At 31.6% G+C, this 14,868-nt stretch overlaps 2 protein-coding genes across 2 annotated transcripts; one reads left to right on the top strand and one right to left on the bottom strand.

Moving 5' to 3' along the window:
* Window positions 1-4,244: 4,244 nt before the first annotated feature.
* LOC105956186 (sugar transport protein 1) lies at window positions 4,245-6,449 on the top strand. The gene is made up of 3 exons (XM_012980026.2): window positions 4,245-4,430; window positions 4,530-4,855; window positions 5,204-6,449. Exons 1-3 carry the CDS (start codon window positions 4,301-4,303, stop codon window positions 6,323-6,325), a joined length of 1,578 nt encoding a protein of 525 aa, XP_012835480.2. The 5' UTR covers window positions 4,245-4,300; the 3' UTR covers window positions 6,326-6,449.
* A 4,121-nt stretch (window positions 6,450-10,570) lies between these two features.
* On the bottom strand, window positions 10,571-13,726 carry LOC105956169 (BAG family molecular chaperone regulator 1). Its single transcript, XM_012980005.2, has 4 exons — window positions 13,356-13,726; window positions 12,823-13,079; window positions 12,585-12,731; window positions 10,571-11,135 (listed from the first exon to the last, which is right to left on the bottom strand). Exons 1-4 carry the CDS (start codon window positions 13,612-13,614, stop codon window positions 10,926-10,928), a joined length of 873 nt encoding a protein of 290 aa, XP_012835459.2. The 5' UTR covers window positions 13,615-13,726; the 3' UTR covers window positions 10,571-10,925.
* Between the last annotated feature and the right edge of the window lie 1,142 nt (window positions 13,727-14,868).

Genomic DNA, 14,868 nt, shown 5'->3' with positions numbered 1-14,868 from the left:
ATTTGAATTTTAGACAATTGTTTATATATCATGAATTGTTAAATGTCGTTTTAATTCTACTAATACAGTTTGAATTTCGAAAACATGATTTTAACCCTTTTTTTAAGTATGATTTTGAGTTTTGATAAACCACGAAAACTCTACTTCTTGGAGATGGCTTTGTGCTCCAGCTTGAATCGGCTAGATTGGATGTGGGGTGATAAAATTATGTATGAGTATGAGTTACATTTGAATTTTGGACGACTGAAAACATAAAAAAAAGTGGGCAATGTTCGTTGTTTCATGCATGTTTTTAAAAAAAGTGGGCAATGTTCGTTGTTTCATGCATGTTTTTCTCATCCGACTTTCAATCATAGTAATTCAAGTTGGATTACAAAAACTAACTTAAAGAACTACAAACTCTATACTGTGAGTTTAGTTAAAACCAGACTAAAAATTGGCCAAAATAACGTTTGAAATTGAAACGGTATATTAAAACTGAAATGGCATTTATCAATATTCCAAAATGTATTTAAATTTAATAAAATTGATTCTTTGATGAGTGAACCTAGTTGGGCTTGTAAATGTAATATAATTAACCACATTGCACGTTGAACTCTTGTTTGGAGATCGTGACTCTGATTTTGACCCTATTATTTCAGCCTACACTTACAAAAAACAATACAATATATATATATATATATATATATATATATATATATATATATGTTAAGAAGCCATTTGACATTATTTTAAATTCTTTGTACTTAGAGCTTTCCTCTGTTCATATCTCATCCATAAAAATTCACGTGTTGATTAACAACTAAGAGCTCGTTTGGTTAATAGAACAATAATACTCATATACTATGATTTTAAGGCAGTGTTTGGTTAAGTTTATAAACTTAAAAAAAAATGTTTAAGGGTTTATAAGCTCTTGTAAGTATTCGACAAAAAAAAAAATAAAAAAAAAAGAATCTATATCTTTTTGTAAGATTTTATAATGAGTAAAAATAGTTTATATGATCATTATGATTTGAACAACTTATCAACTCTTAAAACAACTTTTTTGGACGTAAGAGCTTATTACATTTAATTAAGTACTCGTAAGGGAGGAATATGATTTGAACAAACTCGTATTACTTTTTGACTAAATTGTACATTTAATTATAATTTCTAAGATTCCATTCTATTGTTATTTAGCCATTCCCATTTTGTTTCATTCGGTATATACGGTTTTGTAGAACTTACACCTGATGAAATATATTATATAGTTTTACATCAGTGATTTACACATACACCGATGCATATATGTATTTAATTGTAATTATTTATATACATCTATAATTTAATACCGCATGATGTATTTTACTAGGTGCAAGATCTCATTATCCGTATATACTACAATAAATTTATTATAAAGATCACATGTTGAAACAAATTTGATTTGATAAATATTTAACTAGAAATATATTATTAAAAAAAACAAAAAAAGAACTGCATAACGGCTAAAAAACATGTCTCGATTCTCAACATGTTGGTTGGTACTTGTTACAATAAAAATAAAATAATCAATATTTTTAATTGAGTGGCTGAAATTTAACCAAAGAGGCTCTTTTATTTTTATTTCTTTTAAATACTATATTTAATATTATTTAGACAACACTTCAACCCTTAGTGGATATACGCTCTCTACACATGATTTTTATTTGTTTGATCAATTCATTTTTCCAACTTGTCAATACATTATAACTCATCTAAATAAAAACTTATGAACAGTCAAATTGTTTGTTGACTATATTGATGGGCCTAGGCCCAAGAAAACTTAAACACCTAGGTCTAAATTTAAAATAATTTATAAATTGTCATGCAGTAAGTAATCGTCTATTAGTTGGAGCATGTAAATTTGTGTCAATTGAAACAAGTACAAATTTTCTTGTCAACAGTTGATAGGTAGAGCTTGTTACACATGATTAGCCTAATGTAGTTTATGTTCACGCAGATACTTAGCAATCATGCACTGGGGTATTTTTTTTTTTCGACTTTCACCGCGGTGATTTTTTCTGCTTGAGCGCAAATTGACGAAATTCATTGTGCAAGGAGATCAACTGCAAGCTCGATTTGCACCTTCTTCCAGTTCAAAATACAAAAATCTTACAGCGTGAAAGTTGTAGTAGTTTGAGTTGGATTTCCATTGTCATTTGAATCACGTCAATCCGATATCATATGCGTGAGTTATGATCAAAATTTAGACAACGCCGATTTTTTTTTTCAAAGTTGATTTTCCTCTCGAATTTGTACTTTTTATCCATTTTAATATATTTACTTAGAAATCGTTATGAATACCAAAAATACTTCAATTTTTTTAAAAATAGCTAAGAAACGAGCAATAATAAAAGTCCAAAAATAATAAATATAGACCAAATCATGCACCCAACACTAGAACCAAGAAATGAAAGATGATGTTCTTTCGTATTTATTTGTTGATGCTATGTATCGAGGTAAAATAACGGAATCATGCATAGACGAAGTTGAGTACCATTTTTCCAGGGGCGGAACTAGGATCAAAATGTATGGGGGGTTAACTAAAATTTGGGGGTTTGGGGCAGCGCCCTGAAAAAAAATTTAGGTTCACAAGATATAGCAAAAATAAGTTTATATTGATAATTTTTAATTAAAATAGCATATATATTATAGTTTTATCATATTTTAAGCATGGCAAAAAACTCTTAATGTATTGCACTTAAATATTTTGGAGATTAATGGCATCGTCTCATATTATTTTTAAGAGACATTGATAAAAAAAAATCAAAAATAAATAAATATTCATAAATATTATATAAAATAATACAAATTTTAACCATTTTATTAAATATTTTTATATTAAATATAATATATACAAGTATAATTTATATAAGATTGTGGAGAAAAAACAAAAAAATTGAGGGTTAAAACACATATTTACTAAAACTTTAGGGGGGGCCAAAAGTAATATTCGAAAACTACAATGCCAAAATACCTAAAAAAAAAAAATTAATCATGGGGGGCAACAGCCCCCTGCCCCTTATATGTTTCACCGCTGCATTTTTCGTAGTTCGGCAATTTCGGCATGGACATTGACTTCTTCACAATTTCTTCGGCGAAGAGGCATCAAGATGTTATTTGATCATAGTATGAACAACAGCATGACCTGACTGATACCACTGGATGCATGTCAAAACCCGCAACGTGAATGAGAATGAAATGATATATGAACGAGAACTACTGATCAACCGTTGCAGGTTTCGGCATGCATCAGAAACCCAACGTAGGAACAATAAATTTTGCGAACCGTTTCGGCAGTAATTAGGGTTTCGAGCTAGGTTTACATATCCATATGATATTGGGTTGACCCGATTCAAAAGAAATTAGAAGGCCAACCGAAAAGTTTGCTCTTTCATGTTTTGAGATTTATTTTCAAAATTCGGAAAGAAAAAAAAAAAGATCAGAATTGGGCTTGAATATATTTTATCTCAAATTCCAATATATATTTTTTTTTTATATATTATCATTGCTTAATGTATTGTCTCTTAATAAAAATAAATAAATATTATCTGTTGAGCTTTATTATCGATCTTAATTAATATTATATTGTCTCTAGAAATGAGTAAATTAAGAATTTATATTACATATTTAGATTTTAATATTCAACAAATATATATGTTCAGATTTAATAAATCAAATTCTTTTCAATGTGATTTCTTTAGATAATACGGTATTAATTACCTGTTAATTAAGAATTTATATTACATATTTAAATTTTAATATTCAACAAATATATATGTTCAAATTTAATAAATCAAATTCTTTTCAATGTGATTTCTTTAGATAATACGGCATTAATTAATTACCAGTTAATAATGGAACAGATTAAAATATATTAATCCTTATTTAATTCAAATAGCTAGGTATCCAGATATGTAGTAACAAACAACCTTATTTTGCTGCAAAATTCTTGGTGCAGTTGTTCATCAAGTCATCCAACTCAAATCAGATTCTTGTATGTTCCCGCAACACTCCAAACTCTCTCTCTCTCTCTCTCTCTCTAACGGATAAGTCTAGATGAAGTTTGATACATCTGGCAGTTAGAAAAATATTGAAAGTATCTTAAGAAGATCAGATATAGATATAGTTATATACTCTCTCTCTCTCTCTCTCTCTCTCTCTCTCTCTCTCTCTCTCTCTCTCTCTCTCTCTCGTGTGTGTATATATATATAGGTCGATACATAACTTGGTTTATCAGATTATAAGATTTAATTTCAAGAAAACCCTAATTAAAAAAAAAATGGCCGGAGGTATGGCAATTAGCAAAGGGGATAAAGAATATCCCGGCAAGCTTACGTGGACGGTGTTATGGATTTGCATGGTGGCTGCTACCGGAGGACTCATCTTCGGTTACGATATCGGGATTTCCGGTAATTAACCTAATCCTTATTTATTTTTAATTCTATAGATATATATATATATATGTTGGTTATGAATATATATATATAACAAGATTGATTTGATGGCAGGTGGAGTCACGTCCATGCCGTCGTTTTTGGAGAAATTCTTTCCGCACGTATACCGGAGGGAGCAGAATCATGTGGCCGGTACGAACTCGTACTGCACGTTCAACGACACCGGATTGACTATGTTTACTTCGTCTCTCTATTTGGCGGCCCTAGTCGCTTCTTGGTGTGCTTCGCTTGTGACTCGAAAGCTCGGACGAAAGGCTTCCATGTGTTTAGGTGGGGTCCTCTTCTTGGCCGGCGCGCTCTTCAACGGCTTCGCCCAAAACCTAGCCATGCTCATTATCGGTCGAGTACTCCTCGGCTGTGGCGTCGGTTTCGCTAACCAGGTATTTATATATTCTTTTTTTTTTTTTTCTAGATTTTTAATTGGTCATGTGCAATTTTTTGTAGTAGTAGTAACCAATTTTTTTATTTTTTTTTAATCAAGATTTTTAATTGACCGTGTGCAATTTTTTGTAGTAGTAGTATCAGTAGTAGTAACCAATTTTTTTCTTTTTTTTTTTTTTTTTTTTTTTTATCTAGATTTTTAATTGATCGTGTGCAATTTTTTGTAGTAGTAGTAGTAGTAACCAATTTTTTTTATTTTTTATTTTTTATCTAGATTTTTAATTGATGGTGGACAATTTTTTGTAGTAGTAGCAGCAGCAGTAGTAGTAACCATTTTTTTTTTGCAGTCTGCACCCGTGTTCTTGTCGGAAACGGCTCCGTACAAGTACCGCGGCGCGCTCAACATGCTTTTCCAGCTGTCAATCACCATCGGAATCCTCGCGGCCAATTTGATCAACTTCTTCACCGCAGACATGAAGAACGGAAACGGGTGGCGAATAAGCCTAGGTTGTGCTGGTGTCCCCGCCATTCTATTCATAATCGGCTCCGTATTTCTCGAAGACACGCCCAATTCACTCATCGAGCGCGGCAACAACGAACAAGCCCTAGAAAGGTTGAAAAAAATCCGAGGAATCGAAAACGTCGACGAGGAGTATGATGATCTCGTGGCAGCCAGCACGGCCTCCAAGGAGATTACAAACCCTAGTTTTAATCTCCTTAGGGCAAAGTACCGGCCCCACCTAGTCATGGTCACGATGATCCCGTTCTTCCAACAACTCACCGGCATGAACGTCATCATGTTTTACGCTCCCGTCTTATTCAAGACCATCGGCTTCGGATCCAACGCCTCGCTCGCGTCGGCGTTGATAACCGGTGGGGTCAACTGCGTCGCAACCCTAGTTTCAATATACGCGGTCGATAAAGTCGGGAGGAGGGTTCTCTTCCTCGAGGGCGGGATTCAAATGTTGATATGTCAAATCGTGATTACGATCTGCATCGCGGTCAAATTCGGGGTCAACGGCGACCCGGGCGTACTCCCCAAGTGGTACGCATCTCTAGTAGTGGTTGCAATATGCTTTTACGTGGCCGCATTCGCGTGGTCGTGGGGCCCGCTCGGGTGGCTCGTCCCGAGTGAGATTTTACCCCTTGAGGTCCGGTCCGCCGGGCAGAGCGTCAACGTCAGCGTGAACATGATCTTTACGTTCTTCATCGCGCAGCTATTCTTGCCGATGTTGTGCCACATGAAATTCGGACTATTCATATTCTTTGCCGTATTCGTGTTCGTGATGACGTTCTTCATATACTTTTATTTGCCCGAGACGAAGGGCATCCCGATTGAGGAGATGTCGCGTATTTGGAAGGCCCACCCCGTCTGGAAACGCTACTACGAAGACCGTGATTTCGACGTCGAGAAATTCGACCGCATACATGCTGCTGATCTAGACTTCACGAAAGAATTGCACATTTGATTTCCTTGGTTTTGTTTTTTAATTAGGGTTTTAGATATTAGGTTCTTTATTTCCTTGTCTTTTTTTTGTTTTTCTATTTGTGTTTATGTTTATGGAATTGTTCTCAATTGAAATGTTTATGCTATTTCCCTTGCTTTATTTTATATTTATTTTTCATATATCTATTGTTTATAGAATTACTAGTGACTACATAATTAAAAAAAATTATATAAACTAGATGACTATAACTAATATTTCGATACAGTTTGTAGCAGAATGACCATCTTAATCTTAATCTACTTTTTTTTTAATCATTTATTTATTTATTTATTTATCAAGTTAACTCATTTTTTGGATAATAAATCAAAAAGTAGCTAGTGACAAAAAAATTATAAGATTTTTGTTGAATTAATAATTTAGTTTCTTCTTCAACTTGTAAGTTTATCTCAAAGCTGGATGAATTATGTGTTTGGAACAAAATGGCCATCTGAATCTCCATCTCTCCCCATTTCTTTTCAATGTTTTCCGATAATATATAAGATTTTTGTCATATATATAGGGGGCAATTAAAACAAATTCCAATTTTTTCTTACTTCAATACCTCCAAGTTTAAAATCATTTTTTATAAAAGTTTTTACAACCTTTTCTTAGTTTAAAACCATAAATAAATAAAAAATGCTAGCAAAGTACAAAAATGCCCTTCATCAACCATAATAAATTTATACAACAATTTTTTTATTCCTTACTTCAATAGCGAGGAAAAAAAGAAAAACAAATCCTCTCTTCTTCTCCCCAAACTCAAATCCCTTAAACCCTATCTTCTTCATCTTCTTAAATCCTCCAAAACATCTCCAAATTCAAAAAATCAAAACCTCACAAAACTTATAAAATGGAGTTATAAGACAATAATATGGTAGTATATATGGAAAGAGAACCCATTAAGGTAAGTATCGATGTCTTTTTTGAGTTTCGAAGTCGATTTTGAAGTTTTTTTTTTTGAAACCCGTCGGCAATTTTCAACACATACAGGTCGATTTTTTGGTCAATTTTCGACACCAACGTGTCGAAAACATAAAAAAAAAAAAAAAAATCGACACATACCTGTCGAAAATTCTCCCAATTTCGACAGGTATGTGTCGAAAAAATACTGTTGGCACAATTTTTTTTTTTTTTTTTTTACCAATAGTGTTTTTCGACACATACCTGTCGAAATTGGGAGAATTTTCGACAAGTATGTGTCGAAATTTGTTTTTTTTTTTTTTTTTTCGACACATTGGTGTCGAAAATTGACCAAAAAATCGACCTGTATGTGTCGAAAATTGCCGACGGGTTTCAAGAAAAAAAACTTCAAAATCGACTTCGAAATTCGAAAAAGACATCGATACTTACCTTAATGTCTTCTCCTTTCATATATACTACCATATTATTGTCTTATAACTCTATTTTATAAGTTTTGTGAGGTTTTAATTTCTTTAGTTTTGAGATTTTTTAGAAGGGTTTGTTGTGAAGAAAATTTTTTAGAAGAGTTTTTGAGGGAGGAAGAATAAGGAGGTGGAGGAGGTGAGGGGTGAGTGAGTGAGGAGGGAAATAATTTTTTAGGGTTTTTGATTATTTGGTATTTAAGAAAGAAAAATAGTATTTGTAATATTTTTTTGGTTTTAATTTTCATTAAGGGTATTAAAGTAATTTAAAATTAATTATTTATTTTTTATTTTTTTGGTATTCAAGTAAGCAAAAGTTGGGATTTGAAATAGTGATCCCCATATATATATATATGTAGTGGTGTTCATTGGGTAATACCGTATCGAACTGTACCGGAATTTTTATAAACTGAAATTTCGTTACTTTGAAAATTTGTACCGTTTACCAAACCGAAAGATATGTTCGATTTGGTATGGGCTTTTGCCGAATTAATTCGGTTTTTTCTGTTCGATAGTGGTAAAACCGAAAAGATATTTTCATATTTCAAAAAAAGTAAAAGAAATATATTTAAACTAATTAATTCTTGAATTTGACATTTAAATTTCAATAATCGACCCTAAAAACAAAAAGTGATTATCAATAGAGACTAGTTTGTAAATAATGGAAAAGATTAACAATCTAAAAGTATTTTATAATTTGTTAAAACTTAAAGAATTTAAAATAAAAGAAAAAATAATATTTATTAAATAATTTGGTATCCGGTACACTATGGTATATTGGGCAACAATACCATAGAAAAGAAAAAATTACGATATTAGAGATAAGAAAAGAGGAAAGAGATCTAAATGAATACCGTATTGAATACCGAAACTCCAAAAAATCATTACCATATGCCTAACCGAATTTCCGATTCGAAATTTGGTACATACCAATTTTTTAATCCAATTCAACTTTGACCAGTTTACTGATCGAGTGGACACCCCTACATATATATATAAGACTTTTTCGATCTTCCCTGATCTACCTTTGAAGTCACGGGCAATAAGGGTTATTGGAGTAGCCGAGTAGGCAAGGATATTAAACTTATTTCATGGACGAAACTACCCTTTCTAATATATATTAAATATATATAAAGATTTTTATATAACACGTTTAAATTTAAAATTAAATATTCTTTTTATAATTTTTTTTTAAAAACTCCTAATTTAATGTATCTTTTATCAATTCAACGCCTAATTTATTTGATATTAATTAATGGTAATATGAATATATACAACAATTTTCTTTTAAATAATAATAATATGGTTAGTGGTTCTATTTATTTATTTAGCAATGAATATAGACTTTTGGCGAAAGTGGCTTCCTAATGATGATTGGAGGCAAATAATAAAAATTAAAAATTAAAAAATAGCGTGTCTGCTTAAAAGTCAAATACGTACTAATAATTATTTATTTAATTTTTTTTAATCATATGTATTTGGCTTTTAAGAATCTTGTGCAGGAGATTGGGTAATTATGATTATCATTAATTGAATAAAAAAAAAGAGGATTATTCCCCCCCACTATACAAAAGGTTCAATTTGTAGGGTCTATCTATTCATTCATTGTGGCAATAAAACAAAAAAAAATGTTGGTTATAGTTTTAAATTGAGTTTATTGCATAGCTATTTATCACGGACACGAAATGGTGATTAAAAAAAATGGATATAGGAAAACTATGGGGATATGAAAATTTAGGAAAATGTGTAAATATTAAAAATATAGGGGTCTATCTGTAAATATGCTATATATATATATATATATATATATATATATATATATATATATATATATATATATATATATATATATATATATATATTTTGATGATGTTAGAGATAGAGCACCTTAGACGATTGAAGTAGGATGAGCTGAAAGAGCAGAGTGGATCACTGGCTCACGAGTTTGATGACCTTGAGATACTTGCAATCATAGAACACGTGAACTAAGCCTGCAATCATAGAACACGTGAACTAAGCTGGGGGTTGATAAGATTTTAGTTATATAAAAATTATTTTTATATATTTACATACAAATATATTCAAGATAAATATTGTTATCAACTATCAGTTTGCTATTCCTCATTAAATCGTGTAAATAATTAGGGAAACAACAAAAAATATTTGGAAATTCTCTATTTAAACATGTTTCTAGCTTTTCAAAAATTGCAAAACGACTCATAAAGTGTCTGACATGTGTCTCGAGCATCGGACGTGAAACGTTTTCAAAATGCGAATACGTTAAGAAGTTAAAGTTTCCGTGAGATAATTGCACCGCAATAGATGTGTTTAGCTTAATTGCTCAAATAATTTGCCGTGTCAGCAAATATGCTTTCATTTTTTTAGTTGCCCCTACAAAATTAATCATATGGGTGCTAGTAATATAATAAAATGACAGCATTTAATTGTGAGTTTAAATTTTTGTAACAAGTTTGAGTAAGTACGAATCTTCTTAATCGAACGTTTTACTAGGCCGTACTATTTAGCCCGACTTTCATAGCGTTAATCGAATGTGTCTTTCTAAAAAAAACCCGAACGAGTCTCAAATTCTTAAATTTCATTTCTTTACTGAGATATGATGTGCTCGAATAAAATTGTGGAATCATACTAGAACCGTCCCAAAAATTACACTTTGGTACTATAATTCCCGTCAATTTTCCGCTAGTACATGGCGTAATCAAGTATGTACTTATTACTGTCTTAACTGACGGACTAAATTAACGAAAAAGACCAAAACAGTTAAATTGTTTAAAAACAAGGGACTAAATCTGTATTTTGGTGAACAAGGAGACCAAATGTGAAGTCAAGATAAACTTAAGGGACAAAAGTGTATTTCTCCCAACTAATAATAAATGCCAAAATTTGAGTACAAAAAAAAAAAAGAATATAAAACTATAGGTATTATATATATATATATATATATATATATATATATATATATATATATATCTCAATACAATCCATCTTTTTCACAATTTAAAAAAAACAAAAAGAAAAAAAAAACATATGTGCATAATATTTATACCCAAGCCATCACAATATATGCAAAGAACACATCAATCATTCTTTTTGCACTATGGATTAATATAATATATATATATATATATATTTATCACCACAGCAAACTTCTTGAACTGAGAAATTTTAATATTATTTTTTAATCAAAATGTTTCCCATTTTGTTGTTACCACAAATGCCCCTGCACTCAAATTCCCCTGTTTCCTCTGTTCTTGCTGTTTTTGGAAATTTTGAGGTATCTTTCCTGTGAACATTTGGTTGTTTCTTTGCTGCTGTAATGGAATTTTTGCCATGCCTGAATTCTTTATCTTTAACATATCCACAACTTCAATGTATTTTTGCACCCTTTTCACCTGCAATATAAATCCATTTTATATTTTTTCGAAAAACTTGATTAAAAGAAAATTGTAAAATTTGAGATAAAATCATTAAGCGATCAAAGAATCGGGCTTCGTTTGATTGCCAAGATGTGAACCGGTCAAAAGATAAGATTATATAATCTTACATTGCCTCGTTTGGTTGGGGACATTAGTCATTATTAACTAAATCATTGGACGTTTGATGTTTGGTATTCCGATAACTTGTTGGGTCGACCCGCAAATATTATATTATCATGCCTTATAATGCCTTCTAAGTAGGGATGGCAATTTGACCCGCCCCGACGGATCCCCGCCCCGCCCCGCCCCGAAATTTTCGGGTATTACCCGCCCCGAAAAAAAATGGGGCGGGTATGGGGATTGAAATTTTTTTTTGACCGGGTACGGGTACGGGGATGGGTTTGCCTATACCCGCCCCGTAGACCCGCCCCGTACCCGTCCCCGTACCCGCCCCGCATTATTTATATATATAATATATATTTTTTAATTATTATATTAAATATAAATAATTAAATAGTAGGAATATATTAAATATTAGTTAAAATGGGGATTTTTAGGTTTCCATTATATAATTAAATATTAGTATTATAATTAAATATTGATTTATTTGTTGAAATAAATCATTAAATTGCATATTTATTTATTAAAAAAAAAAAAAATAGACGGGGATTTTTACCCGCCCCGATACCCGTGGGGATTTTATGGGGCGGGTATGGGGATTCTTTTAATACCCGTGGGGATTTTTTACGGGGATGGGGATGGGGATTTTCATAGCGGGGCGGGGATGGGGATTGCAAAACCCGCCCCATACCCGCCCCATTGCCATCCCTACTTCTAAGGGTCTGATTAAATAAATGAGTTTTCGTTAGATTATTTAATATTATTTTGGCAACCAAATGAAGGCCTAGAGTTTATTTGATTCAAGAATGTTAAACCAAATTATGCCACGTTTGTCACCGAAAATGGGGTTTATTGCAATTCGTACCCATATATTATATCAAATTGCTACAAAACCACCCCATATTATTTTTTATCGACAACCCCCCCCCCCCCCCCCCCCAGTTCAATTTTTTTAGCACACAACCCCAAAACAGGGGTACTAATTGCTAAAAAATAAGTCGGATGAGGGTTTCTGCCAAAAAAATAACATAGTGTAGTTCTGTAGCAATTCGACATAACATAAGGGTACCAATCGCAATAAACTCGCCAAAAACGATCAATCGATTTTACGAGGGGTCCAATTGCATAATTAAACTAGAGATTTTAAGGGTTCATTTTTTATATTCTCTAAAATAAAATAAAAATGGATTGGCCGGAGATTTTTTAGCGGCTCCGAAAAGTTATTGAACTAACCAAATATCGAATAATGTTCGATTATATAAATAAATAATAATTTATTTTATCAAAAAATAGTGAGTGGTTTACCTGCATTCTTCTCTGAAGCTTAACATCTCCATCAGCAGCAATTGCATCCAAATTTATTAGCTGTGTCATCAACAGTTCAATCAAACTCAATAAAATTGTATCCACTACTTTCTTCCCTCCATTTATTTCCATTTCAATTGTTGCCACCTACTCAATTACAAAAAAAATCAAGAAATTAATTAATTTTTTTTAATTTTTTTTATATTAAATATTCAAGATTTTTTGTTTTAAAGATCACCTGTTTGGCAAGCTTGTCGACTTCGAATTTAATGGCTGCGATTTCTTTCGACGCCTTGTCCATTTTCGAATTCTTTCGCGATTCGAGGATTCGTCTCTCTTTGCTCAATTCATCTTCGATCAACACGATCTTCGATCCGTTTTTCACCCCACAATTATCAAGAAATGCCTTCGAATCTCTCTCTTTTTCCTTGTAAATCAGCTTCTGATCTTGTGTGTGCAATCCTGTTAATCCAGCTAGCATTTTCTTCATTTCCCCTGCAATTTATCAGAAAAAAATAAATTAATCAAGAATATTAAAATAAAAAAATTAAAAAAAAAATCGAAACAAAAAATTAGTTTATTGCATTTCGTACTCCTGTGTTATATCGAATTACTAAAAAAAACTCCTCGTATTATTAATATCACCAAAAAAATTAAAATTAAATCATATATAGATGATTTTTTCTTCTTCTAACAATTATCAATAAACCTAATAAAAATCAATTGTGGTAAGCAAATAATAATTAAAACAATAATAATAATAATAATTACCAAAATTGGATTGAGAAGCAATGAGAATTTCATGATAAACAGAACCATATTTAACTTTGACTTTAATATTCGGAACCGGATTATAATTCTGATTCGAATCCGAACTTCTCTTCTGAACCAACATTCCTCCAGGCCGGACCTCCAGCCCTTCAGCCGCCGGAGCCGCCTCGAAGCCGCCTCTCGCCGGCGACGAAAGCCACGTGGCGGGCTTAGCTACTATAGGATTCTTCATTCTCAAGATGGAGTACTCTTTATTCATTATATGAAAAAAATGAAATAAAATTTGTGGGGTGGTTTTATAGTTAAAAAAAAGAAGTTGATGATTCTTGAAGTGCTTGTCTGCTAAGATAAGAACATAACCTATGTATGAAGAAAGAACCAATTTCTGACACACTAATATATATATGTATGTATGTATATGTGTATGTATATGTGTGTGTATGTATATTGTCAGACCAAACAAGAATAACAATGTGGTCTTTATGTATACATACAAATCCCTATGAATAATGGAAAAAGCCCACAAAAAATAATTAATATATATTATTTTTAATTTTTTTCTTGGTTGATAAATTCTTGCTTTGAATTTATTTAATTCTTGGTTTAATTAATTTACTTACATAGAGGGAGTGGGGTGGGGGTGGTGTGGGGGTAGGGTGGGGGTAGGGTGGTTAAGGGGGAAGAAGAATATTGTGTCTTTGGTTGGGTTGTTTGGTTTTTTTTCTTGGTTATTATTTTAATTTTTTGTGTGTTTGTGTTTGGTAGTATTTAATCTAATTAAAAATTGATAATGGTATTTAATAATGAAAGGAAAAGGAAAAAAAAGAAAAGAAAAGGTGATTGTTTTTAATGTTTGGATTAAATAGGATTTAAATGAGGGGATTCTTACCCTTTTGGCTTTTGCCAATGTTGGATTCTTTACTTGGATATGCTTCCTTATCTACTTTAATAAATAAATAAATTAAATTAAATTTACATGCATGTATTTATTATATGTGGATGTGTGTGTGTGTGTGTGTGAGGCACACAATTTATTGAGAATAATATGTATAAATGAAATATGAAATAGGCATATATAGACACATAAATAGTTGGTAACGACTCAAGTTCGATTCTTCTTGTCAGCACGTTTCTATGTCTGATCCAATTTAAATGTTTTGTGTGATTTACAGTTACTGTGCAAGAATGAGATTTACCCGATACACTTACATGGTTACGAATTTCTTTCTCAACAGAAAAAGAAATGCAAAGATTGGTGATTGTAATTTTCCAAAATATGAAGGGGTTATAATAGTCAAGCGTATGCTACACGGGCTAAAATGTACACTTGTTAAAGATAATATCATTTATCTATAAACATAAATATGGATGAACAAATGGATAAGACTATACGATATATATATTTGGTGTAGCATAAGATAAACTGTATTAATTATTTTATTTTATTTTATTTTCTTTAAAATACAATTAATAATGTTTTCCATTTACTCCCATCTCCCTCTAATTGTTGTAT

Source organism: Erythranthe guttata, chromosome 1, assembly GCF_056151865.1.
Source record: "Erythranthe guttata isolate IM_541 chromosome 1, IM_541, whole genome shotgun sequence".
Lineage (NCBI taxonomy): Eukaryota > Viridiplantae > Streptophyta > Magnoliopsida > Lamiales > Phrymaceae > Erythranthe > Erythranthe guttata.
The sequence above is the reverse complement of the archived record's forward strand: the minus strand, read 5'-3'. Positions and strand labels throughout refer to the sequence as shown.